The sequence below is a fragment of the Phocoena phocoena genome, chromosome 8 (genome assembly GCF_963924675.1).
Source record: "Phocoena phocoena chromosome 8, mPhoPho1.1, whole genome shotgun sequence".
Classification (NCBI taxonomy): Eukaryota; Metazoa; Chordata; class Mammalia; order Artiodactyla; family Phocoenidae; genus Phocoena; species Phocoena phocoena.
Window position 1 is genome coordinate 15,442,485 of NC_089226.1, and position 26,979 is coordinate 15,469,463.

The following is a 26,979-nucleotide window of genomic DNA, read 5'->3' on the forward strand; positions in this document are numbered from 1 at the left end:
GACGCCACAGTGCCCAGCGCTGCCCTGTGCCTGGGAGACGCTGGTTAGAGCTGACTGCCCACCCACCTCCTCCCTGCTTTTTGTCCTCTCTCCTCCGATTCCACCCAACCAGGGTTTCTCAGCCTCAGCACTGTTGACCTGATAAGGGAGGCTGCCCTGTAGGATGTTTAGCAGCATCCCTGGCCTCTACCCGCTAGATGCCAGGAACAACACCCCCGACCCAGTTATGATGAGCAAAACTGTCTCCAGACACTGCCACATCCCCTGAGGGCCAAAGTCGCCCCACCTGAGAATCACTGTCCTAGGCCTTTCCCCTCTTGGCCCCTATCGCCCACCCCTGTGCATTGCTCCCTCTCCCCTCTCCCCCCTCCCCGTCCCCTCTCCCCTCTCCCCTCTCCCTTTTCCCTCTTCCCTCTCCCCCGTCCCCTCTCCCCTCTCCCCTCTCCCCCATCCCCTCTCCCCTCTCCCCTCTCCCCTCTCCCCTCTCCCCTCTCCCCACTCCCCTCTCCCCTCTCCCCCTCCCCCTCCCCTCTCCCCTCTCCCCCCTCCCCTCTCCCCTCTCCCCTCTCCCCTCCCCTCCCCTCCCCTCCCCCCTCTCCCCTCTCCCCTCTCCCTCTCCCCTCTCCCCTCTCCCCTCTCCCTTTTCCCCTTTCCCTCTTTCCTCTCCCCCGTCCCCTCTCCCCTCTCCCCTCTCCCCTCTCCCCCGTCCCCTCTCCCCTCTCCCCCTCCCCCTCCCCTCTCCCCTCCCCCCCTCCCCCTCCCCTCCCCTCCCCCCTCTCCCCCTCCCCTCCCCTCCCCCCTCTCCCCCTCCCCCTCCCTCTCCCCTCTCTCACTGCCTCAGAGCAATGCCCCTCCCTCCCCACTGCTACCACCAACACTGTACACCCCGCACTGGACTAAGCACCTTCTCTGCTTGAGCCGCTGCTCTTTCTCCTGGTTGCCCAAAGCCAGGCTGCTCAAGACGGAGACCGAATGCAAATTGCACGCAGCAAAATGCTTTGCTGGCGCCTGGGGCCTCTCCCTTGTTTTTGGCTCCCATGAAAGGGAGGAAGAGGGACTGGGGCTCTGAGAAGCTGAAGCTTTACTCCCTCCCAGCGCCCACTGTACCACCCCCTCTGTTGACACTGGGTCCTCCAGAGAGGGAGAGCAGGGGTGGGGCTGGGACTGCAGGCCCAGAAGGGCCTTGTTCCCTCCAGGACAGGAAGCCTGGGCCAGTTCCATGCTCTGCAAAGGTACAGAGGCAGGTGGGAGCAGGGCGGAGCCTCTTCCCTGGAAGGCAGGGGTACCGAGCCCCATGTCTGTCCCAGGGAAGCAGCCTGCACTGGCAGTAAGCACTTTCAGCCTCATCTCGGGAGGTGCCTTCAGTCTCCTGTCAGAGCCCCTCCTGCCGAACTCTGCCTTTGCACCTGCTTCCCAGGCCCCCACGCTCTTGACCTCCCATCTGTGACCCTTGACACGCACTAGAGTTTCTAGGGGACATTTTCATTTCCTTCAGCATCACCATGAAGGGCTCAGAAGTAATCCTCATGCCTGTTTTAAAAGATCCCTCATCCAGGGCTTCCCTGGTGGCGCAGTGGTTGAGAGTCCGCCTGCCGATGCAGGGGACGTGGGTTCGTGCCCCCATCAGGGAAGATCCCACATGCTGTGGAGCGGCTGGGCCTGTGAGCCATGGCCGCTGAGCCTGCGCATCCAGAGCCTGTGCTCCGCAATTGGAGAAGCCACAACAGTGAGAGGCCCGCGTACCGCAAAAAAAAAAAAAAAAAGATCCCTCATCCAAGGTCTAGTCCCTGCCTGGTCCTGTCTGGACTGGCCCCTCCCTGCATCCATCTCCAGGAAGGACAGTGCTCCCCTTTTGCTGGGGAGATGCTAACGTGTCACCTCTTTATCTAGCGCTCTCTTCCCCACCAGACCAATTTAATCTGCCAAAATGGATCAGTACCACAGCTAAGAAGATGCAGATAAGCGGGCCGTTAAGCTCTAGGTGGGTGTGGCTACAAAAGGATGCCAGCCCTTCCCCAATGCACGCAAAGTCCTGCTGAACAAGCTGACTTCTCAAAGCACTTGACCTTCACTTGGAGGTGGAGGACATGACCACATCTATCTCTTTGGCTCTCGCGGGCGCGTGGGGTGTGTAGCTGCAGCCCCAGGCTGAGTGCCTGCTCCCTGGGCCCTGGAGTCAGGTGGGATCTCACACAGGGCATATTGATGGGATGTGCCTTTGTCGCTAGCTTTTCTCCGCATCCCCTCCACCTACTTCCTCTTAGACCCATTAGTAGGGCCAAGTTGGAGGGTGAAAGAAACTGGACAGGACTTAGATTGATGACTATGAGCCTGGAAAGGAAAAAGTCTGGTCCTCTCTCACCTCCTAGTCTCCAGCCTCCCTCCCTCCCTCCCTCTCTCTCTCTCTCTCTCTCTCTCTCTCTCCCCCTCTCCCCCTCTCTCCCCCCTCCCCCTCTCCCCCAACCTCCCTCCCTCCCTCTTTCTCTCTCTCTCTCTTTGCTCTATAAACGGAAACAAATTCATCTTTCTAAAGCACTCCTCCTGTCCTACATACATGCTACCATCCAGAAACCTTCAGATGAGCCCAGACTCCTTGCCCTGGCATTCAAAGCCTCTGCCATCCAGCCCTTCCCTCTCAACCACCTGGACCTCCTGTAGCCCCCAATTTACCCCTCAGCTCCGGCCACAGGTTTTGCTGTCTGTAAATATCCCACAGGGGGACTTCCCTGGTGGTCCAGTGGTAAAGAATCTGCCTTCCAATGCAGGGGATGCAGGTTTGATCCCTGGTCGGGGAACTAAGATCCCACGTGCTGTGGGGCAACTAAGCCCACGTGCCACAACTACTGAGCTCGTGCTCCTCAACTAGAGAGCCCTCATGCTGCAACTAAGACCTGACGCAGCCAGAAAAATAAATAAATTTAACAAATAAAAAAATTTTTTTTAATATCCCACAGGGACTGAGGATGGTCCCTCTGCCCCTTCTTCCTTCAGGGTCACTGAGCACTTGCTGTGTGCCAGGCCTCGTGCTTGTCACTTATAACCATTTATCTCACATATTTCTCATGACATGCCTCTGAGATTGGTAACACAATGACCTTCTTTTGCTAATGTGGAAATGGGCACAAAGGAATTGGAAACCTGGCCCTAAGTGACATCAGTAAGTGACAGAGCCAGGTCTTGGCCCTAGACTGCAGTCTCCTCTCTCTCTCTCCTGCAGACCCCACCCCCCTCCCCCTCCTCCTCGTCTGTCAGGCACCAGGACTCCTGCAAAAGCTCATACCGTCTTCCTGCTGCCACCCCTCCCGGTTCCCCGCCATCCTCCACACTTTGCCGGAGAGCTTTTCATGAATCAGAGTTGATCACAGTGGTTAAGCTGACAGGTGTGCAGTGCTGACTCTGTGCCTGGCTCCTGAACCCCCAACGTGACACTTTCTCCTCAGCAGCCCCTCCGTGCAGAGCCTACAAGGCAAGCTCTTGACACTGTAGCCCCATCATGTCATGCCTCCCCATCATGTCATTGCCTCCCAAGCCTTCCCAGAGGCTCCCTGCGCTGTCATGCCTTACGCCTTCACCCCTACACCGGGAGGCAGACACCGCCATTCCAGGAGGAGTCCTTCCGGCCCCAGCTCAACGGTGACCTCCCCTGTGACAGAGCAGTCACTTGGTCCTCTGGGCTTCCCCGGCACCTCAGGCCACGCCTCTCAGGGAACTGCTTCTGGGTCCGAATCCTTCTCCTCCAACTGTGACCCCTGGGAGTCAGAAGAGTTCTGGTCCACCCATCATTACCCAGCACCTGCCACATAGCACCGGGCGTCCAGACCCGAACAGATCTTGACCTTCTAGGAGCTTGCTGTCTAGAGGGAAGAGAACATGAACACAGCCACTCTCGAGAAAAGTGGTAAATACCATGAGAGAGTTGGGTGTGGGGTGCTAGGGCAGTCCTGACAAAGGGTAACTCACCCATCCAGGACAATGCCCAACCTGAATGCAGGAGGCCATGGAAGAAGCTTTTGGAACAATCAAGGAGGTTGCTCAGAAGGAAGGGCTTGCAGAGGGCCTGGCGTGCACAAAGGCACAGAGCTTGGCATTTCCAGGAGATACAAGGTTCCATCGTGTCAGAGAAGTTTGAGCAGGAAGATAGTAATACAAGAGGCAGGAGGGGTGGAAGCAGCCAGAGGTGATGAGCTTTAGAAACTGTCTCCATTAGGATGGTGTTTGGCTGCATGTAACAAAAAGGCAATGGCTTAGCCAAATTGAAGAGTAGTTTTTCTCGTATAATGGAGTCTGGGTACAGGTAGCTTAGGGCTGGCCCAGTTGCTAAGAAACTAAACTCCTTTTCCCTTCCCGCTCTGCCATCCTCATGACTGCAAGACAGCCTCTGTGCTTCTGAGCCACATATCCATCTTTTTAGCAGGAAAAAAGGAGGAAGGACAATGGTTAAAAGGTTTGTGCCAATAGAATCTGCCCTTTTGTTATTATTTTTAGTTATGTTAGAATACAGAGAACATAAAACCTGCAGTCTTAACCATTTTCAAGTGTATGGTGCAGTGGCGTTAGGTATATTCGCATTGCCGTGCATCCATCTCTAAACAGTAATGTTTAAGTTCAGTTTCATTCTGCAAAACTGAAACTGTACCCATTAAGCAACAACTCCCCATTTTCCCCTGCCCCCCGCAAACCCCTGGCAACCAGCATCCTAATTTCTCTCTCTATGAAGTTGGCTATGCGAGGTTCCTTATATAAGTAGAATGATACACTTTTTGTCCTTTTGTGCTTGGCTTACTTCACTTAACATAGTGTCCTCAAGGTTCATCCGTGTTGTAGCACGTGTCAGAATTCCTTTTATTTTTAAGGCTGAGTAATATTCCATTGTATTTACAGACCACATTCTGTTCATCCATTTGTCTATGGATGGACACTGGGGTTGCTTTCACTTTTGGGTTATTGCTCGTCATAATGCTGTGAAGATGAGTGTACAAATATCTTTCAGAGTCCCTGCTTTCAGTTCTTTGGGGGATGTACGTAGAGGTGGGATTGCTTGATCGCATGGTAGTTCTATTTTTAAACCTTTGAGGAGCCACCATACTGTTTTCCATAGTGCTGCATTATGTGACATTCCCTCCGGCAGTGCACAAGGGTCCAGCTTTTCCTCACCCTCACCAACGTTTGCTGAGGGGCTTGGATTTGACCTTGAACTTGACCTCTAAAAGATTTTAAGCATCTTTGTATCTGGCCCTAATTTATCACAGCACCAGATATACAGCAAGTGCTCCATAAATGTCTGTTTCATGTTTCCCTGACTTCTTCCCTGACTTCCTTCTCCACACCCCACATATCCTTTAGGACCCACTGCGAGTCCTAAGTCCTCTGGGAAGCCCTCCCTCATGGTGCCGGCCCAGGGTCTTTGCCTTTGTTACTCATCCACAGGACTTTTTGTCTGGCCCTTCACACTGTGCCTTTGGGTATTTGTGGGGGTGAGGGAGGCACCCTGACTTGAATTCTTCTCATTGCGCCTTGGATCTGACCCCTCTGCCCCACCTGGATGCCAAGCTTCTTGATGATGAGGACTCTGTCCTTGACCTCACTCTTTCCCCAAGCCAGCCTGGGAGAATATTGAGTGCAACGTGGGCCCTTAATAAACAGATATTAAGTTTGTGCCAATTGAAGTCCCTTGTGATTGCCTAGTCAAAGACAAGCCCATGGAGTGATCTTCCGGCAGCAGAAATGACCCTGAATTTGAAACTAACGGTTCAAGCCTGGCTTCCCACTTCCACCTCCTTACGTCCAGCAAGACACTTAACTTACTACCTTAACTTCAAAATGGCCCCAAACATCACTTCTGTGTATGTAAAATGTTCACAGATTACAAGGTCCTCTTGCCTACACTGTCCTTTTTAATCCTGACAAGGACCCTGTGAAGTAGGTAGGGCAAGATTTATTTAATCTCTATTTTTAAGATGAGAAAATGATTGCTCAGAGAGGTTAAGTGGTTTGCCCAAAATACCAAGCTGGGAAGTGCCAGAAAGGGCCCTCTAACTTCTTAGGCCCTGTAATCCCATCCCCGCCCCCCTCCCAGGGGGCGGGGCCACAAGGAGAAGTGAGACGCCGGCAGGAACGTGCTTAGCAGACCCATGGTGTGCTTTGCTTTGTCAGCATCTACACAGATGGGGATGGTCCTCTTTGACCCATGGGAGATGGGACGAGATGGAGATACGGTCAAAGAAAGAAGTTTGAGAGCCTGCTTTTCTCCGGTCACCTGTGGGTTCAGACAACTGGCGGGACAGGGAGGGTCCTGCCATCAGGGAGGAGGCTAAGACAGCAGGGACTTAGCCATCAGGGAGGGGTTTTGCCCCTGGCCTCTAGGGCAGGGACAGGTGGGGAGTCCTCTTCCCCCAGACGCCTGCCACTCACACGCCTACTTCACGGAAACCTGCAGTCTCTGTAACCACGGCTCCCCTACCTCTCTCCTTCCTTCTCCAGGGCTAAGCCCCCGTCACACGCTCCCCCTACCTCCTCTTCCCCCTCTTGTTCTCTCCTTTCAAAAGCATAATGAGTTTGATAAGAAATTGTCTTGTTAACAGGATTAGCCACGGAAATCTCTTGTCCCCTCCCATTCATCCTGTGATGCTCCCCTCTCATGTTCTGTAATTTTCTGCTGGTATCAGGAGCTCCGGACCACCTCAGGGATATTAATTCCTATTTGTTCTTTGATCCCGTGACTGCTGATGTGCCAGGACACCCCACACAGCCGCTGGGCCACAGAGGCCTTGTGGGGAAATTACCCCGAGGCCCTCACTGGCTGTCTCCCTCCAGAGTCAGCCGCTTTCTGATTTTCTGCCGCTGTTACCCACCCCCTCCCACCCCCACTCCTACCTGCCTCAGCTGCCAGTTCTGGGGCAGCAACTACCTCAAACTTATGGGCCAAGGAGGCAGATCTGATGCTGGAGCTTACCTGGCAGAAGAATGGTAGATGAATGCCCCCCCCCCACATCTACTCCTTTCCTTCCCTTTCTACCCCTCCCCACATGCGCATCCCTCAGAAGACTCTAGAGAGGGAGAATGCAGAGGTAGTTTAGCACAGTGGATGAGAGTGTTGAACTTCCTGGGTCTGTGGCACAGACAACAACTTGGCCAACCCCTCTGAGCCTCCGTTTTCTCATCTGTACATTGGGGGTGATCATGCCCATCTGTGGTAACGCACAGAGTATATAGTATCTGACACATAGTAGGAGCTCAATTCATGCTATTTTCCTACTCTGCTCTTTCGAGACAGGAATTTACTGAGACTGGGGTATACAGTTCTCGGGATTTACCAAGAAATTCTTGTTCAGCTTTGAGTTATATCCCCAAACTCTTTCCTTGTGCTGATTCCCTCTGATCTCTGCCCTCCCAAAGTTCTTGCTCTTTACATGTTTTTAGGAACTTATGCAGAGTAATCTTTATGGCCCCTTCAACCCAAAATATTAATTAAAAGAAAGCTCAGCATATAGGGTGAATCCCAAGAAGAGGTAGCAGGAGAAGAAAGGAATTGCCTGTCCTATGCCCCTAAACCACGGTCAAGAACAGAGCAGAGAGGCATCCTGAGAAAGAGATCAAGTCCAGAATAGTCTTGACCAAGGGCAAGAGGGTCACGCTGGACAGAAACCCAGTCTCTGGATCAGTAGGAAATTTACAGGAAGAGACAGACACCCAGGGAGTGGAGCCTGGGGGAGGAAACCTACCCCAGGGGTAGGTAGGAAATTGCCCCAGTGGAAAGAGGGGAGACCGGAGCTAAATCTAGGTTAATTTGGAAACAGTTTGTGATCGATTGCACAGAAAGTGCCAGAGGGTGAGAGGTGGGAAATTGCACCTGTCTGGTGAATGAGCTCAGAATTCCAAGCGTGTGGGGAAACTGGGGAGCTGGTGCCAATCTGGGCAAGGGGGAGGTGGCAGCGTGTGCCCAGGGAGCTGGTAGGGCCAGAGCTGTGCTGAGAGGACGCGGGCAGTAGCCAGGGCCAGTGTCACGCTCGGAACACATACACGCAAGGACACAGCCCTCGCTGTGTGCCTGGCCAAGGGGGAAGCGTGTACCTACGTTTCTTGTTTCTCGTTTAATGTTACACCTCCCCGAAAGATGGCCATTGTCAACGGCTAATGTTAATTACAGACCTTGGGCTTCCAGGCCAGGCCCATGGAAATCCTTTGTGGGGATTTGCTGCCTCTGTCCTCGAGCAGCTGTGGAGTCACGCAACCTGGACTCCAATCCCATTTATGTTGTTTTCTAGCAGTGTGACTTGGGCAAGTTTCTGCAACTCCACGAGCTCGCTTTCCTCACCTGTAAGATGGGGATGATATTTGCTGCTCTCAGGATTAAACTGAGGCCATGCACTTGAAGTATGTAGCCCTCTGGCTGGCACATAATGGAGATCCGTAAATGAGAGGTACATCCCTATCACCCTCCCCTTTTCATCCCGCATGCATTGCTGCCAAGGAAGACAAGCCACCGATGCATTTTTTAAATCAACAATACAAATAAGCATATGATGAAAGCCGGGTAAAGGGTACAGATATTACAGGTTTAGGGGAGGAAGAGATGACAGAGGGCTGGGTTGGGGAGGGGCGCCTCCCGGGAACATAGGATGTAATTAAGAGCCCAAAGGTGCTGAGATTGTACGGCTTTGGGGGAAAAAAATGAGTAGGCCTGTAGAGTTGGGGCAGAGCGCTTCTGTGTTCACATCATTTCAATGACCTGATAAGACACAAATGTGGATGGGACTGTGACCATGTCTACCTTTCCTGATAAGCTCCCTGGCTGGCATCACTGGGGTGCCACCCAGTCATGTTGATTAGCCTGTAAATAAAAAAGGTAGATGTTCAAATACAGCAGAATTGCCTCTGGAGCAATCTAGAACCACCAACACGAGTGGCCACTCCAAGCTCCCGAGTGGGTTGAAGTAGACGTTAGATGGAGCAATGAGAGCTATCGCTTATTGAACCATCGCTGTGCAGGCAGCAGCCAGGTGCTTTCATTCTTGCAACAGCTCCAGCTCTGACTGGAACTATTATTAGAGGAGAGGAAATGAACTCAGGTTAGGTAAGTTGTGCAAGATCCCACAAAAGTCTGGCTGACTTCAGAGCCTAAGTACTTACCATGGAGGCAGAAAGGCTGAGGTTCATACACTCACTCCATTCATCATTCATTCAACAAATGTATTTTGAGCACCACCACTTGCAGGTGTTGTACACAAAACTGAGCCTGGAGCAGTGGATGGGGGGCAGCCCCTGCCCTCATGGAGGCCACGGTCTCACGAACATGCACTGGGCCAGGCCTGGGAGGCAGAGGTGGACGGACCTTCCAGCTGCTCTTGGCCCTCGGGGGCTCTGACCGCTCATCATGGGAGCATCATCTCTGCAGCGTGTGGACCCTGGACCAGGCAGGCCTGGGGGTGGGAAAGTGGTGGATCGGGAGGCAAACGTAGGAAGGACGGAGGGATGGTCTCCCCTGCCATCTCAGCGCCATTAGAGCCACATCAGATGGCTTTGAGGGGCCATAGTGCCATGTCCCTTTTAGCCACACCCCCTTCTGGGACACTGTAAGACCAACTTTCTCATTCCCATTGTCACCAAACAGAGCCCCAAGGAAGGAATAGGACAAGAGGAGAAATGAGCTTCTGTGAGGCACCACCTCTGCCACAGATCATTGAGGCCTCTCAGTGACCCTGCGGGGTAGGTGTCATCAGCACCACCTTCTAGACGAGTGGTGAAGGCTTAGTGGGCTCCTCTCCAGGTCACACAGCTACTAAGTGGCAGAGCGGCTCTCCCCGCTGCAGTCCGATGCTCTACTGGTCGTGTATTTGCAGTATCCTGGCCCACGGGTACTGGGGGTTCAGAAGAGTGACGTGCAGTGTCTTTAAGGAACCTGCATTCTATCGGGGATATAAGAATGATCCCACAGAACAGGTGGGAGCAATCCAAATGGGAAACTTGAGGCCCTGTCTGCAGAGGGGGAGAGGGTCTGCACTAGCTGGACTCTCCAAGGAGACTTCTAGAAGAAGGAGGGTTTGAGAAGGGCCTCGCTGGGTGCAGGGGAGGTGGGAGGCAGTCCACGTGCGAAGGAACCGGTAGGAATGCCCATGGTACCAGGAAGTTATCATAGGAAAAGCATGGCTTTCGATTCTGGCAGCTCCGGCTTTGTGCTTTGGGGCAAATTGCTTTGAACTCTCTGATTCTCAGTTTCCTAGTCTATTAGAGGGGAAGGAAAAACCCTCAGCCTCAATAAACCTGCAGCAGGATGAAAGGAGCTAAGGTATCTTATCGGGAAGTCCCCGGCACAATGCCTGGCTTCCATCCCGTTGTACTGAGCCTTTACCCCAGAGCGGGGGTGTCGGGGGGGCGACGGCCAGGACCCACCCTGCCCTGCCCTCAAGAGGCTTACAGTCTAGGGACAATGTCAGGTCTTTAGTGACTCAGTACAGCTGTGGCAAGTATGCAGCGAAGAGGACAGGAGACAGAAGACTGGTGGGAGGGTCTTAGGGAGGAAGGGAGTGTGAGCTGAGCTCCGAGGGGTGGGTCAGTGGAAACTTTGGGAAAGAGGTGGCTAAGTGTCCCGAGTAGCAGCAAGGCTTGGAAAGAAGGCAGGAGCTGGGTACCGTGGAGGACAGAGGAAGGCTGGTGTGGCTGGAGTTGGGGCCAGGGCCAGACATGGGACTAAACAGGGCCAGTGGAAGGGTGGTGGGCTTTGGCTGCCCTGGTAAGGATTTTGGTCTTTATCTGAAGAAGAAGAGGAAGCTTACGAGATGGTTTTCAGTGTGATCAGATGTCCATTTTAAGAGGATCTGGCTCTAGCGAGGGGAATAAATTGAATGAGACCACAGTAGGTACGGACACCTAGTAGGTAGGCCTCTGATCCCTAGTAGGCTGTATATGGCACACACAGTATGCCGTGGGGACAGTCCGCTTCCGCAGGGAGTAAGGCCCTGGGGTCACAATGGATCTCCTACGCCTGATGCTTCAGAGCCACCCAGGGTAAAAGAAAACTCACAGCTACTCAGTGGCCCATGGGAGTTCGGGGTGCGGGTGGTCATTCAGGGGGAGGGACACAGGGGTGGGGGCCTTAAAGATGAGCGCTGGAGGGACGGTCACCATCCCTCCCCCTTCCCGAGGGCGGCAGCCTGGCTTTTGGGGTTCTGTCAAAGCAAGGCAGCCTTCCTGAATGGTAGTAACAGTTTTTTCTATGACACCATGAGCATCTGACACATGGCACAGGAGCTATGAAGCTCCCCCAGAGGGTACCATAAAAGTGTGGGCGGGGGCTCCGGGGGGAGGGTTGGAGGCCGGGCTCGGCCACGTGCAACAGGAGGAGGCCGGGGAAGAAAGAGGCTTATTTCAGCACCCTGTTATTATGGCATCTTGTTTTCATAGTTTGTTCAACAAACCTCTCTCCCTCTCCCTCTCCTCCCCTCGCCTCTCTTTTTTTTCATCTTCCTCTCTCAGCAAATCCATTTAAATGCAATTCTATTCTTAAAGCGCCCCTCTCATGCATGTCTAATGAATGTCAGGGAAATGCTATTACAATGGGGCCGAGGAGGATCCGATTGGCGGTGTGTGTACAAGTCATTTGAAAGGAAGCCTGGGAGCGCTCCAGTTTTATTACAGCATAATTAGAAATAAAATCTTGTTGCAATAGGAGAATGAGAGATGTGTGCTAACCCCGTGGTGGAGGAAGATAGAGCTGTATTTAGAGAAAAGGACTCAGGGAGAGAGAGAAAACTAGCCATTGACCCTCTGTCCCGCTCCACCAAGGCTCTCCTGCTGGCTCCCCTCCCCAAGACGCTCCATCCTCACACCCACTCTGACCCCAGCTCCCTGGGGGCCACTCCAGAGACAGTGCTTGACCCCCCCCCCCCCACTTCTAGATCTCAGCTGCCCAGAGTGGTCAGTCGGCAAGGTCCTGGTGAGCTGAGCCTGGTGCCTCCCTGGAAATTTACACTCTCTCACCTATAAGAGGCCAGTTGTGGGCAGTTGGGAGGCGGTGGGAAAGGTTGGCTTGGAGGCTGAGACCCAGATCAAGTTCAGAGTGCCCACCTTACAAGAGATATACATTCATTTATTCATTCGATCGTTCAGTCATTCAACAGCCGCTAACCACTGCCTAACTGTGCCAGGTACTGTGCTGGGTGCATTCATTAACTCCTTTCATTCTCATAGGAAACAGGTTCAGAGTCTCATCCAGCATATTCCAGCTCGAGAGGGGAACATAGTTCAAACCCCACTTCTGACTCAAGACGGGCTTTTTCTATTCCATCACACTATCAGCTTGCTGGGTCCTCCTGAGACACCTGTCTTCCCAGTAACCCCATCTCCTGTAGAGCCCCAAAGGCAGAGATAAAGATGGGGGATCTGGCTAATCCCTCCTACGGGGCAGAAATGGGCATTGCTCCCTAGCTCTGCGTCTTCTTCTCTGACTGCTCGCCCTCTTATCTCAGAGGTGGCAGTGGTGCTTGCTCCCCCAGGCCCCTGGGGACACGCGCATTGTGCCACCCACTCGGAGCCTGTCACGCTAATCCCCTGCCCAGCCTGACATCAGGCTTTGAAGATGAATGTGGGACCATGGTGTCTTCCTTGGAGCCCCTGTGCCAGGAAGCAGGTGGTGGACCTGTCACCTGCCACAAGGAGGTTGTTGACTTGTGACCCCCCGTCAAGCTCTGGCTGCCTTCCCCTCCCTCTTCCAGCCAGCCGGGGCAGGGCAGGGCAGGGTAGGGTTTGTGGCTCTGCATGCCCCGTACAAGCTCTCATAGCAAAGGTCCCACCTCCCATCCATCCAGACTCCCTAGGACCCACATGTGTTCACTCTGCCTGAATTCGGTTCCGTGGGGAAGAGCAGGGCCCGGAGACAGGAGGCCTCTCCCGACAGCTCCACTCTGACCCACTGGCTGCACGACCCTCTGTTTCCTCGAGTGTCCCATGCAGCGGTGTATCAGATTGAACGATTGATGGCGAGTGTGGACGAGGCCCTATCTGTGATCAAAGGCCCGTTCCCCGCACCGGGGCCCTGCCCACCTCGTCCCTCCCTCTGCTCTTGGTACCCGTCGGGGGGCGGGGTCCTCGGGATCAGTGTCTCCCCACCCTCACGCTCTCACTCTCTGAACCCCACCTCCGTGGTCCGCCTGGTGACCTTCAGGGCCGGCTTGCCACTGTCCTCCTCCCCATTCCTACCCTACAGTCCTCACCCCAGTGTCTTACGGAGCAGGACCTGACTCCAGAATCTTAACACTGGAAGGGTCCTCAGGCAACAGCATGGCAGGAGGAGAAGGAGATTCATTTTCTAGGGCTTCCATAACAAAGTACCAGAGCAGGTGGCTTAAACAACAGAAATGTGTTTCTCATAGTTCTGGACGCTGGAAGTCTAAGATCACGGTTTAGTTTCCACCGGGCCTTTTCTCCTTGGCTTGTAGGTGGCCGCCCTCTCACTGTGTCCTCACGCAGTCTTCCCTCTGTGCCTGTGTATCCCTGGTGTCTCTCCTTCTTATAAGAATTGTCATATTGGATTAGGGCCTCACCCTTATGACCTCATTTAACCTTAATTACCTCTTTAAAGGCTCAATCTCCCAATACAGTCCCACTGGGGGTTAAGGCTTCAACATATGAATTTTGTGGGGACACAAATCAGTCCACAACAGGGAGGAACTAGGGCTTAAAGCCAGCCAGACCAGAGCTGGGACTTGACTTCAAATTCCAGACTCACATGTCACTGTGCTGCAACTCTCCCTCCGGGGCCTCGGTGGAGGGCTTGCAATCCTGGGGGTCCAGAGTCCAGGGAGAGCAGAGGAGGCAGAACAGGGCCTTGGCTTCCCTTGGGCTTTTCAAACCCAGGCTAGCAGGTTCCCCCAGGGCCCTCACCCTCAGCAGGAATAACAAAGGTGTGAGAGGAGGGTGCTCTGCACAGTCAGCCTCAAGTAGCTCCCGGTAGGCTGCGCTCGTGTTGGCGCCCAGGCAGGGCTAATCCTGCCAGCCCAGAGGTGTTGATCATCCCCACCTACCCTGCCGCTGGGAGGAGACAGCAGCCCTGCCACTGGGCTGAGTTATCTCATTAGTCCATGCACCACCCACGGCCTCCAAGCGGCAGGGTGACCACATTGTTTTGATAAATCTCTATGGGATAGAGCAGTAACTGGTAACCTTACTGACTGCAATTTCTCTCTGGGAATTGGGAGGCCCCAGGGGGCCAAGTGAGGCATCCTGAAGCCACCCCAGGAAACTTAGGGCTGTGACAGATTAAGCATCTCTTCTCTCGCAAGAGAGACCGGATGCTTTTTCGGACCCCAGCCAAAGCCTGGTCTCAGGGCAAAGCTCCGTCCATTCCTCCGCACCTCCCCTCCCCCACTCCATACCTCCCACTGCCTCCTGGGACCTTCCTTGCAGGGGCAAAGGAGGCGGGCAGAGCAGAAACCCCCATCCCTAGCCTCTGGTTTTCCTGCTTCAGGAAGGCATCTGATTCCCAGAGCCAAGAATCATCTCTACCGCCAGGATTCATCCATTCAACAAAACACCTACACAGATATCTATACCCCGTGTATGTGTTATGGACACACACTCCCTGTGCTTTTACACACTTCACATTACGGTAATAACCCCTCCTTACACGTGTAGAGCGCAGTATGTGTCACAACGCCCTTTCATGGCCATCACCACGTGGGCACCACAAACGAACCCTGTGAGCCATGGAAACCAGGGGTTATTGTCCCCAGTGTTGGGATGAGAGAACAGAAGCCCAGAAAGGTTAAGGGATTTTCCTAAATCTACCCAGTTGGTAGGTGGTGGGTCTCAAATCTCCCGTTTCTGACTCCAAATACAGTGTTCCCTACAGCACCCCTCTGAGCATATGCCCCACCACCCAAGCCGCCAACCCCTTCTGTGTCCCCTGTGGTGCCCCATAGGCCCATGCACGGCTCCCCAGCAGTGTGCATGCCAGCACGTGCACTTCGTTCCCTCACAGACAGGTGCAGCCCCCTGCCCACGAGCCCGCCCTCCTGCTAACACATAGAACCCGGAGCCAGCAGAGTTTCTTCATTCCCTGAGTCCTCCCAAAACGGATGACCACCTAATAGCCCTGACCTGTTGCTTCACTGCACACCAGCCTCCCATCCTTTCAGTCAATAACTGTATGCTGGTCACACCTCGCCCTCTCTGCTCGCCCACCACTCCTGCCCTGACTAGTGAGAAGGAAGCCTCTTCCAGAAGAAGCAAGGGGCCCGGCCACTACCCAGGAGGGATGGAGAAGTCTGCCCCGCAGGGAAGGGGTGAGCCAGAGCTCCTCCAAACCGCAGCACCCGCTGTCCTGGCAGCTGGGTTTGGGGAAAACAGCTCTCGATTTGTGTTCAGGAGACCCAGGTGGGAGTACCGTCTCTTCCACTTACCGGACGAGTCTCTGCCCAAGCCAGCGTCCTCGTCCGTGAAACAGGAAGAGCAGCACACGCTTCCTAGGCCGGTGATGACACTTAAGAGAGGGATGTACATCAAGGGAAAGTGCCAAGCCCAGAGCCTGGTACACAGACACCCACTGATTCATGCCCCTTGGGCCGTCCTTCCTGCTGAGTTTGTAAAACAACTGAAGACAAGTCACCGGCTAAGCCTGGATCCCTCTCCCAACCCGGGTAGACGCTGCCCGGGAGGGGTCCCCAAGGGCGCCGGAGACGGGAAGTTCACAGCTGCAGGTCCCTGGACAGAGGTCTCCTTTCTCAAAGGCCCCAGCTCTGGAAACCTCTAAGACCCAGGGGACTGAGCTCACCTCCAGACAGGCAGAGGCAGAGCCACTCAGGGAAGCTCAGTTCTCCAACTTTCCTGTCCGCAGAGGGGCAGGGTGCCATGCTGCCGCCACTGCCGTACTGCATTACCTCTGGTCTGAATGTTGGCCCCTGGGACTCTCATGTGGTTCCATCCCGGAACCAGTGGGCTCTGTCGTTAGTAATTTCTCCTCCGAGCGAGGGTAGCATTTCTGCTCCAGTCACCTAAGGAAGAGGCAGGTCTTGGTCAGGGAAGGACAGTGGGAGGCCAGCCTCAGGCTGGCTGGAGATGGAGTGTCCGTGTCCCTCCTTCTCCCTGGGCCCTGCTGCCCTGGGTCTCCTCGTGTTTCATGAGCTCCTGGGCAGCGTGAGGTCATCCCCTGCTGCGGGCCTCTCCCTTAAGATGAGTCAGCCAGAGTGTACACTCCAGATTGCCCAGCTTGTGTCACCATCTGCTGATTTCCCTCTTGTTAGCTCCAAACCATCAGTCTGGTTTTGATGTGCCCGCCTGTAGCTGGGGAACCGAGACAAGGACCAAAGTGGCCTAACCGGGGAGCAGAGGCCCAAACCTTGGCAGCGGGGGCTAGAGGGAGAAGAGACCCCGGGGTGCGGGGGACCTCAGGACAGGACTCCAGGCTAGACATCCAGCTGTCTCAGCTCATTGGAAGCGCCCCTTTACTGTAGGATTCATTCAGCCGACACATGTTCACTGAGCATCTACTGTGTGCCAGCACGTTCTGGAGCTGGGATACTAAAATAACTCCTTCTCTCAACGAGAAGGGCCATGTGCTCTGAAGACAGGAAGGCAGGGTAAGGAATTGGGCAGGAACGTGGCACTCAGCCTAATTTTGATAGAGGCGTCAGGCAAGGCCTCGCCAAGGGGTTGGCATTTGAGCAGAGATCTGAACAGGGCCAGGGGTGAGTCAAGGAAAGAGCATTCCAGGCACAGAAGGAATAGTCACAGCAAAGGCCCTGGGGTAGAAATGAGCACATGCACACTGATTTGAGAACCATTGTAGTAGGTGATCTTCTAGGGGTCTTGCTGCTCTGATTTCTTTAAGCTAGGAATTTATAACTTGCTGGGAGGGAAGGACCTTAAAGAGGATCAATTTATCTCCCTCACTTAATATTTAAATCTTCTATGCAATATCTCAGCCAAGTGCTTCTTCAGCCTCTACTGAATTACCCCTGATGACAGGAAACTCACTACCTCACAAAGACACATTCCAATTCTTTATAATCTTGACCTTTAACATTTTAACTGTGGTAAAATACATATAATGTAAAATTTACAATCTTAACCATGTTAAGTGTTAAGTCCAGTAGCGTTTCATTTCAGTTTAAGTTCATTGTCATCTTGCAAAACTGAACCTCTAGACACATTAACAACTCCCCATTCTGCCGTCCCTCTAGCCCTTGGCAGCCACCATTCTACTTTTTGTTTCTAAGAATTTCACAATTCTAAGTACCTCTTATAAGTGGAATCAATCACACAGTGTTTGTCCTTTTGTGTCTGGCTTATTTCACTTAGTATAATGTCCTCAAGGTTCATCCATGTTACAGCATGTGACAGAATTCTTTTCCTTTTTAAGGCTGAATAATATTCCATTGTATCTATATACCACGTTTTCTTTATCTATTCATCCATCAATAGACACTTGGGTTGCTTCCATCTCTTGGCTATTGTGAATAATGCTGCTATGACCATGGGCGAACAGACATCTTTTCGACAACCTGCTTTCAATTATTTTGGGTATATGCCCAGAAGTGGATTTGCTGGGTCATATGGTAATTCTATTTTTAATTTTTTGAGGAACTGCCATACTATTTAATCTTGACTTCTGAATGTTCAAAAGTAGTTATTTTTAAAAGTCTAATTGAATATAGTAGAAACAGTGATTAGCAGTGGCAAGAGGTCTGCCAGATGTACAAACACTCAGAAATGGGAGTGGGCTAATCTGGGAAGGCTTCCTGGGAGAGGTAAATTTAGAGCTGGGATCTGGCTTTTCTGAGTTGCACATGGGGATAAAACAAACTTAGAGTTGGGGACGTTTCTTTCATTCATTTATTCATTCATTTACTCATTCATTCATTCTAGAAATATTTATCAAGGGCCTATTTTTGTGATAGGCACTGTTTTCACACTGAGTGAAATGGGAAAACATTGAGGGGTTTTGAGCAAAGGAGCCACATGGTCTGACTTAGGTTTTGAAGCGTCACTCTGGCTGCCTCCTAGGAATAGACAGAGGAGGGGCAGGGCCAGTTAGGAAGCTGCTGTCCCTGCTTCACTCAGTAATTCCCTTCCTCTGCTCTACAGGTTGAAGGGGGATCTATCCAGGTCACACCTTCCAGCAAACCCTTCCTCCCCTCTCCTCTGCCCGGGACCCTCTCCCCACCAACTCACCCTCACACCTCCCTGAGGGCAGGGAGAGGGCCCCACCTTTGCAGAAGACAGATTTTTCTCTCCCAGCCCTGTGGGGCCACCAGGAGCCCCAAGGTTTCTGTCCATTACCTCTCCGGGACTCCTGCAGCTCTGGGGAGTCTCCAAGGTCCAACTCTCTGACCTCTTAGAAAAAGACAGAAAAGATGTTCTCGGCTCACTTAGCATGTGTGTGCAAGGCCTCTGAATTGCCAAGGAGGGCCTCCTTTACTTCCAAGCTACTGAGAGGAAGGGGGAGGCTTTGCAGGGAGCCTGGCCACAGGGAGGGGTGGAGAGCCCCCCCCCCCGCCATCTCCCTGAGATGGAGCCACTTGTGACGACATTTAACGAGTGCCACCCGTGTGCTGGAGACTTTCCCATGCAGTAACTCATCTTTCATCTAATTCTCCCAACAACTCTGTGACCTAAGTCCTAGTTATTATCTCCGTTTTCCTGAAGGAGAAATGGAACTCAGAGAAGTCTGGTGTGATCACAGAGACATCCATTTCCAGAGTGAAGGGGACTTAGTTTTTCTAATCCAGTTGTTCTCCACCCTGGCTTCACATTACATCACCCAAAAAGCTTTTGTAAAATACCAGGGACTTCCCTGATGGCGCAGTGGTTAAGAATCCGCCTGCCAATGCAGGGCACATGGGTTCGATCCCTAGTCCGGGAAGATCCCACATGCGGTGGAGCAACAAAGCCCGCGAGCCACAACTACTGAGCGCGTGCGCCTAGAGCCGGTGCTCTGCAACAAGAGAAGCCACTGCCATGAGAAGCCCGCGCACCACAACAAAAGAGTAGCCCCCGCTCGCCACAACTACAGAAAGCCCATGCACAGCAACGAAGACCCAACGCAGCCAAAAATAAATAAATTTTAAAAAAATACCAATTTCCAGGGCACACACCCAGAGATTCTGAGTTTAATTTTTAAAACTTCTTAGGTGATTCTAATGTACAAACACAGTTAAAGACACATACCTCCTCCACCCCTCCCCTCTTTGTATGGGTGGGAAAACTGAGAGCCTGAGAGAGGACTGGACTTCCCTAGGGTCACCCTGTATCCGTTTCCCAAGGCTGCCTTAACAAATTACCGCAAACTGGTGGCTTAAAGCAACAGAGATTTACTGTGTCATAGTTCTGGAGGCCAGAAGTCCAAAGTCAAGGTGTGGGCAGGGCCCTGCTCCCTCTGCAGGCTCTAGGGGAGGATCCCGCCTTGCCTCTTGCCTGGCTTCTGGGGTCGCTGGCAATCCTTAACTTTTCTTTGCTTGTAGATACATTACTCCAATCTCCGCCTCCATCTTCGCATGGCCTCCTCCCTGTGCGTGTGCACCTGTGTCCAAATTTCCCTCTTCTTATAAGGACACCAGTCAGATTGGATTTAGGATCGACCTTAATCCAGTATGACCTCGTTTTAACCTGATTCTATTTGTATTCACAAGGTCTGGGAGGACATTAACTTGGGGGGACACTATTTAACCCAGTATATACCCCATCATTAGTGGCAGAGCTAGGGCTCCAACTCAGTCTCCTAAGTCCCAGTCCTGGGCTTGTCCCCCAGTGCTGGGTGGCTCGGCCCCTCTTCATCCTCCTCTTCTCACTAATGGCTTCCATCGAGCCCCCTCCCCACCCTTCACCAGCCCTCAACACTGAAGGCCAAAGCTTTCCTGGTGGAAGAACGTTCTCTTCTAACTGTGGAATCCCAGAGGGCGGATACCAAGTTCAAGACTTCTCCATGGAGCCCCGTTCAGTACCTAGGGATGCTCCACAAAGACTTGATAAATGGAGCCAAACTGAATTGAATGGATGACTGCTCCTTCGTGAGGAAGTGAGGACCCCATCAACAGAAGCAATCAAGCAGAGGCCAGCTGAGCGTATGTCCCTATAAAAGTGCTCTTGTTCTAGGAGAGTCAGCCTAGCACAGAGCTTTGGAAGAGCATAGGAAGTAGACTAATGGTCCAGGCTCTACCACTTATTAGTTGTGTGACTGTGAGTGGGTTATTTAACCTCTCTGTGCTTTGGTTAGTAACAACAATAATAACCATTTCAAAGGGGTGTGGGGATTAAATGAGATAATGTCCTAAAGCCCTTGGCCTAACATGTAATGGATGCTCAATAAATATTTAGCTTTAAAAAAAAAGGAGAGCTGTGCTCCAGATCACCAGGAAAAAGGGTAGTGAAGCAGGCTGGAGTATTCGAGCAATAATAAAAACAAGAAAAGGATTCATTAACCATGCGCAGCACTTCTCAGGTCGCAGGCGTGTTTCAGATGACACTGCAGACTTTGAGATGCACCAGTCAGGTAGCGCCAGTGGCAGAGTCTACATTTAGACACGGTTCCATATCCTGGTCCTCGAGCCTAAAACAAAGTGATCCTCCATGGGCACACTGTTGGCATTTGGGGTAGAACAGTTGTTGTTACTCTAACCTGACCGCTAAATGCCGTTGATACCCCCAAGTTATGGTGTCAACCAAAGATGCTCCCAGACGCACATGTCCAAACGGCCTCGGGCTGGGGGCTGGACGTGGTGGTCCTGGCTGCCACTCTGTCCTCCTCCAGGTGGACGCAGCCTGCCCCAAGGAGGAGGAAACAAGATGTGGGATAATGGCTCCTCTACCCAGTCCAAGGATAGCTGGTCCCACTTGGGCTGCGGAGGATAGGCTGCCAGACTGTCAGGGCGCCCCGCTGGAGCCCTGGCCCTTCTGAACCCCCCACCAGCTATCTGTGCCTCCTCCGCTCTCCACACCGTATGCCTCTCACTCCACAGGCCCCCTTCTCCTTCCTTCCCCAGCAGGGCCCATCATCTGATTCTCATCAAACATGCAGAACTGATGTTGCACAAGTCCCCCCCAGTGGGGATTAACATAATACCCCTGATTTCTCCTTCCCGTCTTGCTCGCTGCGCATCCCCCTGGCTGCGGCCGGCCTTTGTTTCAGGAGCGATACACTGCATCTGGAAATGTTACGGCAATTAAGTATATGCACAAGAAGGGGGGAAGGGAGGGGGAAAATGAGGACAATGAAGGATGTGAGACATCAGATGCAGCAGCTGCTTGTTGCTATAGAAACCCCAGCTCCCCACCACCAGCATGGCAGCACCCCTCCCCAGCTTAAAATTCCTTAGGGCCCAGGGCACCGTTGTCAGCGTCGTTCTGGCGACAACAGGGTCCTAGCTGTCCAGGCTGGAGCACCTGTGGGTTGCTAGGGTTGATTTTAGGGTCTTTCCTGTTTTTCCTTATCCCACTGCCACCACCACCTCCAATCCTGATACTTCTGATTGGCAGCAACGCCCTCCAGTAGTTCTGCATTCCAGTCCCAGTTACATAATAAATTACGGGAGAGCTTCCGCATTTGACTTTGGGATGTCACAACATGGAGACAAAACGGCACATGCAGAGTCTGGTGGGGGAGCCAGGCTTTCTCCGTGCTTCCCGTGGGTCTTCTGACTGCTGGCAGCAGGGCCTGGCTCCCTCCCGCTTCCTTTTCATCTTTTACCCACAGCACTGAGCGGGAGTCTACAAGGTGTGGTCTGCGTGTTGGAGGGGGCGGGGCAGGGGTCCACAAGCTCCAGGCAGGCTGCCAGCTGGCCAAGTGCTCATCTAGGGGGATCCCAACAGGATGCCACTCAGCAGGGATCCGTGTGAAGTCCTGGACCTGGGCCCACATGGCCAGGTGTCCAAGGATGGAGAGAAGGAAAGTGGCCTAGCCGCAGCTTGCAAACACACGACCAGAGCCTTTAGTTGCGGGCAGGGTATGAAGCAGTAGTATAATGGGTCTGCCTCCCCACCCCCACTCAATCTCCCCTAAAAAGTTAATGCAGCTTAGGCTGGAAGTTGGTAGCCCCGCTCTATTCTACCCTGGTCAGATAAGCTGACAGTTGGATCCCCACCAATTGGCAAAGTGCCTGCCACATAGCAGGTCTAGTCCTGTACAAAGATACATGGAAAGGAGATGGGAGGGAGGGAGGGTGGAGAGTGGGAGGGAGGGAGGGAAAATTCAGAGATTTGTAGATAACCCAAAGTTTATTAAGCGAGAGATCAATCAGATTGATGAAGTTATTTAAAACCACACTAAATAACAATTAAAAAATAAAATCCAAAGACTGCTTAGCCTGATGAAAAGTCAAAGGGCGTGCCTTCCAGTTTGCGAGGGAGTGTGTCAGTAACACAGGTTTAGGCTGGTTCTGTAAGGGTCCAACAAGTAGAAACCAGGACCCATGGAGCTCGATGGTGAGCAAGGGAGAGCTTTCTCAAAGTCAGAGCTATCAACTTTGGAATGGGCCACTAAATAAGGTAGTGAGTTCCCCGGCCCTGGAGGTATTCAAATGAAGGCCAGGGAAGCTTTGTTAAAGATGTGGTCAAGCACATTCAGCTTTTCAACCCTGCAATTCTACAGCTTTCATTGCTGGAAAGTATCCTTTGGTGAGGTCCCTGTTTGCTGGTGCTGAGACCTTGGGCTTGTGCTTGGAGGGATGAGACACCACAGAATATTCCTAATAGGAGAGTGAACCAGTATCGGGGCTCTTGTCAGTGGTTGAGAGGGCTCACTCAGCACCCAGGTGGGAGGAAGCAGACCTCAAAATAATAGGATTTGAAGGACATGGGGCTACCCAAAATGTTTCCTTATGAAAGCCTGACAGTCCAATGTTAGCAGGTCCTTTGTATGAGGTCAGCATTACCCTCTCCCCTGCAGCTTTCTTGTAAGTCATTTTTCGCTGTCCTGATTCTGATGCCCCCTCTGGTGAAAATGGCCGCCTGAGGTCTGCTATGCCCTCCTGGGGAAGCAGCTGTGACCCTAGAGAGCAGGCAGAGGGACCCTAGGTTAGCTTCTCGATCTCAGTCTAGCTGGGTCTTGGGTGGGAGACCATGAGCTTAGAGAGTCCCAAAGCCAGATGCAAGCCCCTCCCCAACCCTCAAGTCCACATTCTCCCCCTTTTAAAATCAGCCCTGACTAGCTCAAGTTCAGGGTTTGCCTTAGGACCTTGGACAAGAAAATCCACTCTACCTCGGAGTGTAGTCTTGTCTCGTAATCAGCTAAATGGGTGAAACTACTCTGTCCTTTCTGCTTCGTGCTGTCACGGCAGTGAGACCGTGGAGGGCGCAGTGCTGGCACCTTTGCCTTGAACAAAATGGTATCAAAAACTGTATGATGAATTAGTATCGTAAATCTGTGTCTCCACGCCCCCACTCCTAGTATAGCTTATCCTCAATAATTGTTTCTTGGGTGAATAAATGATGAAAACTGAGAGAAAGGGATTTAGGCTTGTGTTTAGGCTCAGTGCAAAGGGAGAGCTGGGAGCCTGAAGGCCTGAGTTCTGATCCACTTACTAGCTGTGTGATTTTAAAATGGAGATGACACCTCAAACAATTGTAAGAACAAGCAAGCAATGAACATTAGAGCTTTGCAAACTCTTGCAAAGAGATGGGAAAGATGAGGACTGATATTCACTAAAAGAGCACTCACTGTGTGCCAGACACCTTATTATTTTTTAATAATAATAATAATATTCTAATAATAATAATACTCCATGAAGGATTATTTGCACCCTGTTGCACAGATAAGGCTCAGAGAGGTTAAGGAACTTTCCCAAGGTCACACAGCTAATAAGTAAAAGAGTCAGATTGGAACCCAGATCTTAGTCTGACTCCAAAGCCCAACATCTTCCTGTAAAAAGCTGAAGTATCTACATTTAAAGGAATAATCATTGTAATTTCTATTGATTTGCACATAGAAAATCCTCATTGGTTAGAGATGCTCTCCTGCCTTCAGCACTACATCAGCTTCACCCCCTATTTTTCTCCATCACCTCCCCTCCCCTGGGCAGCAGTCCTGGCCTAGGAGAAGGCCACCTGCAGGCCCAAGTTGCTTCTGGTAGTGTGCCCAGCCAGAGGGGAGTAATCGACTGTGTCCTGATTATGTCTCCAGAAAACAGGTTTTTTATTACTTACCACGGCGGGCTGTACATCTCTGACGTGCAGAAGGAGGACGCCCTCTCCACCTACCGCTGCATCACCAAGCACAAGTATAGCGGGGAGACCCGGCAGAGCAACGGGGCCCGCCTCTCCGTGACAGGTAGGCGAGAAGGCTGGGGAGGAAGGGCACCAGCCCACCCCCGGGACTGGGTGGGCATGTCGGCACCACTGATCAGGGAGTCTGTTGTGTGTTCAGGGGATTCAGAGAAGGAGATTAAAGAACACAGGTGCAGAAACCACTGGGGGAGACCTTGTCCAGTTTGGTTTTGGGTATCCTTCATATAAGGACCGTACAGTTAAATTCTTTTCAGGAGTCTATACCTGAGAAAGCTTAACTCTCCTGAAGAATTGTTATTTTACCATTTATCAAATAATGAGGGATATGGAACCTATCCTGTCGTTCCTTTTTTGCCTTTGCTGCCAGGAAGTTCATAGATACGATCTGCTATGCAAACATAGTAATGATTCAATGGGATTGGATTGGATTAGGGAGATTTTGTATTTCCTTGTGTCCCTAAGAATTTTTTAGGATTCTATTCTATCTATTTTTGAATACATGTATGTCTTTTGTTATAGCCCACCTCACAACATTTGAAAGTAGGCAAACAAAAGGTTAAAAAAATAAATCACTAAATTAAATAAGGATTTTTATTCTGGAGTGATTATAGCTCCTTATGGAAGGATGAAAGCTAATATTTACTGAATCCCTCTGTGTGCCAGAAATTTCACTTATGTGCTGTATCTTAGGCACTATACTAGCCTGGTGAGGTGTGCACTGCTCTCCTTATTTCTACAGGTGAGAAAACCAGAACTTAGGGAAGCCAAGCAACTTGCCCCAACTGTTTAACCAGTGGGAGGCACAGCCAGAATTCACACTGAGTCCCCTGACCCCAGCATCCTCCAGCTGCACACCCTCATGGAAGGGGCTAATCAAACACCAAACACGTGCCCCAGTCACAGAAGAAAGAAGGGCACTTGGCGCTCTTCAAGGAAGGCTTTCTGGAATAGCACTGCGGGCAGTGATCCACAGACATCATGACCTATGCAAGGCACGCTGGTATTTCCTACCACATGCATCGCGATGCACTCTGATATTTTCTATTCTATTCTATCCCATTTCAATTTATCTAAATGCTGGACGCAACTCACCAAATGGATTTCATAACTTCCTAATAGTTTGTGACCTGCAATTTGAAAATCTCTGCTCCTGTGGAGGTGGGATCAGAGTGGCTTTTGGAAGGGAGATGAACTGCTAGTCAGAACACCTGGGTTTGGGGACTAGCCCCCCCACCAAATCATGCAATGTCTCTGGATCTCTGAAAAAGGAGCCAGATTTGGTGACAGCTCAGATTCTGTCTACCTCTGACATTCTGTGGTTTGGCGAGGACTACCCTGACCAGCAGGTGACTCTATCCAGGACCCCCTCTTATTTGCCTGGTGCATTTGGGGGCAAGAGCGGAAAAGCGGAAGCCAGGAGAGCTAGGATCGGGCTCTCTGATTCCCCCTTGTGTCTCCAGAGCCTGGCCCTGTACCTGGCACATAGTAGGTGCTAGGTAAATATTTGTGGAATTAATCAGTGCCAAGGGAAACTGCGCTGTCACGTGCGGGAGGAGATGGGGCTGTGCTGTGTGGCCCCATCGTTGTGGCTAGACCTTGCCATCTGCAGCCCAATTCCCAAACGTGTCAGTGGTTACCTTCCAGATTATAGGGACTTGTTTGTGTAGTGTTTTGCATCTCATTTGCATGCCTTTCATACGCTGTGGGAAAGGCACAGAAATCCTCCCTCCTGCAGGCCTGCTCCTTTCCCCTGCACGAATATTTAGCCCCTTCATCCTACTAATATTACTTCCACTCTTGTCCCTCAAAAAAGGCACCTTTTAAACTGGAGGATATGCCAAGCCTTCTCCTTCTGCTCTCATTGCCCACCAGCCGGGGATGGCGGGTGGGGATGCGGAGAATGGGAGATGCTACCAGAGACTCGGGGATGAAGCCCAAATAGGGAAACGGAGAAGCAAAGACAGGGAGGCAGCCAGACGACAAAAGGAGAGAGGCATGGGCACAGAGAGAGAAAAACATAGGGCAGAGAAAAACAGAAACCTAACAGAGAGACAAGGATAGACAAGATGACTGCGACAGGGTGGAAGACGTTAGGAGCGGAGGGGAAGGGGCCCCAGGAGTGACGCGGGCCCTGATGTGATGTGATGTGACAAGGCAATCTACAAGCAGCTTGTCTCGGCAAAAATGCAACTGATACCCAAGTGAGGCAGTGCAGAAGGAGATTCGTGTCAGGAGGGCTCAGGCCTCCGCCCAGGGCCTCACATTTCAGATCCACTCCCACAGTTGAGGGCAGGGGTCACTCCCAAGGCAGCTTTCAACTGAGATGTTTCACTCCTTAGTGGCCAGAACCCTGTGAGCTCCTGGGGCTGGTGGTCAGGAAGGGTGTCATCCCTCCCTGGCCAGAAGCTCCGGGCCAGCCCCTGGAATCAGGGATGGGAGATGCAGCTGCGTGTCCTGGCAGAGCTGGGCCCTGCCAAGGCACCTGGTGGCTGAGGGTGTCTGAGCCCGGCACACCCTAAGGGATGGCTGCCCCTCCTCCTCACCAGGTACAAAGGCAAGAGGAAGGGGCAGAATGATCCCTCCGCAGTGCCTTATCGATGGTCACTGGATGAGGGCAGCAACCACACCTGTGGTTTTCTCAGTTCTCACCAGGTGTTTGATTAAGTAATAGGGAGGGACGGGGGAAGGAGAGAGGGAGACGTATTGGAAAAAGGACTCAGGAATCAGACCAAGGTTTCAGTCTTAGCCTCAGCACTCACTAGCTGTACA

At 52.2% G+C, this 26,979-nt stretch overlaps 1 protein-coding gene across 1 annotated transcript in view; it reads left to right on the forward strand.

Moving 5' to 3' along the window:
- Window positions 1-26,979, forward strand: part of DSCAML1 (DS cell adhesion molecule like 1) — a 341,918-nt gene that overhangs the window by 217,886 nt on the left and 97,053 nt on the right. Inside the window, exon 4 of the mRNA XM_065881447.1 lies at window positions 24,107-24,253. Coding sequence (XP_065737519.1) covers window positions 24,107-24,253 — 147 coding nt within the window. The remainder of the gene's footprint in view (window positions 1-24,106; window positions 24,254-26,979) is intronic.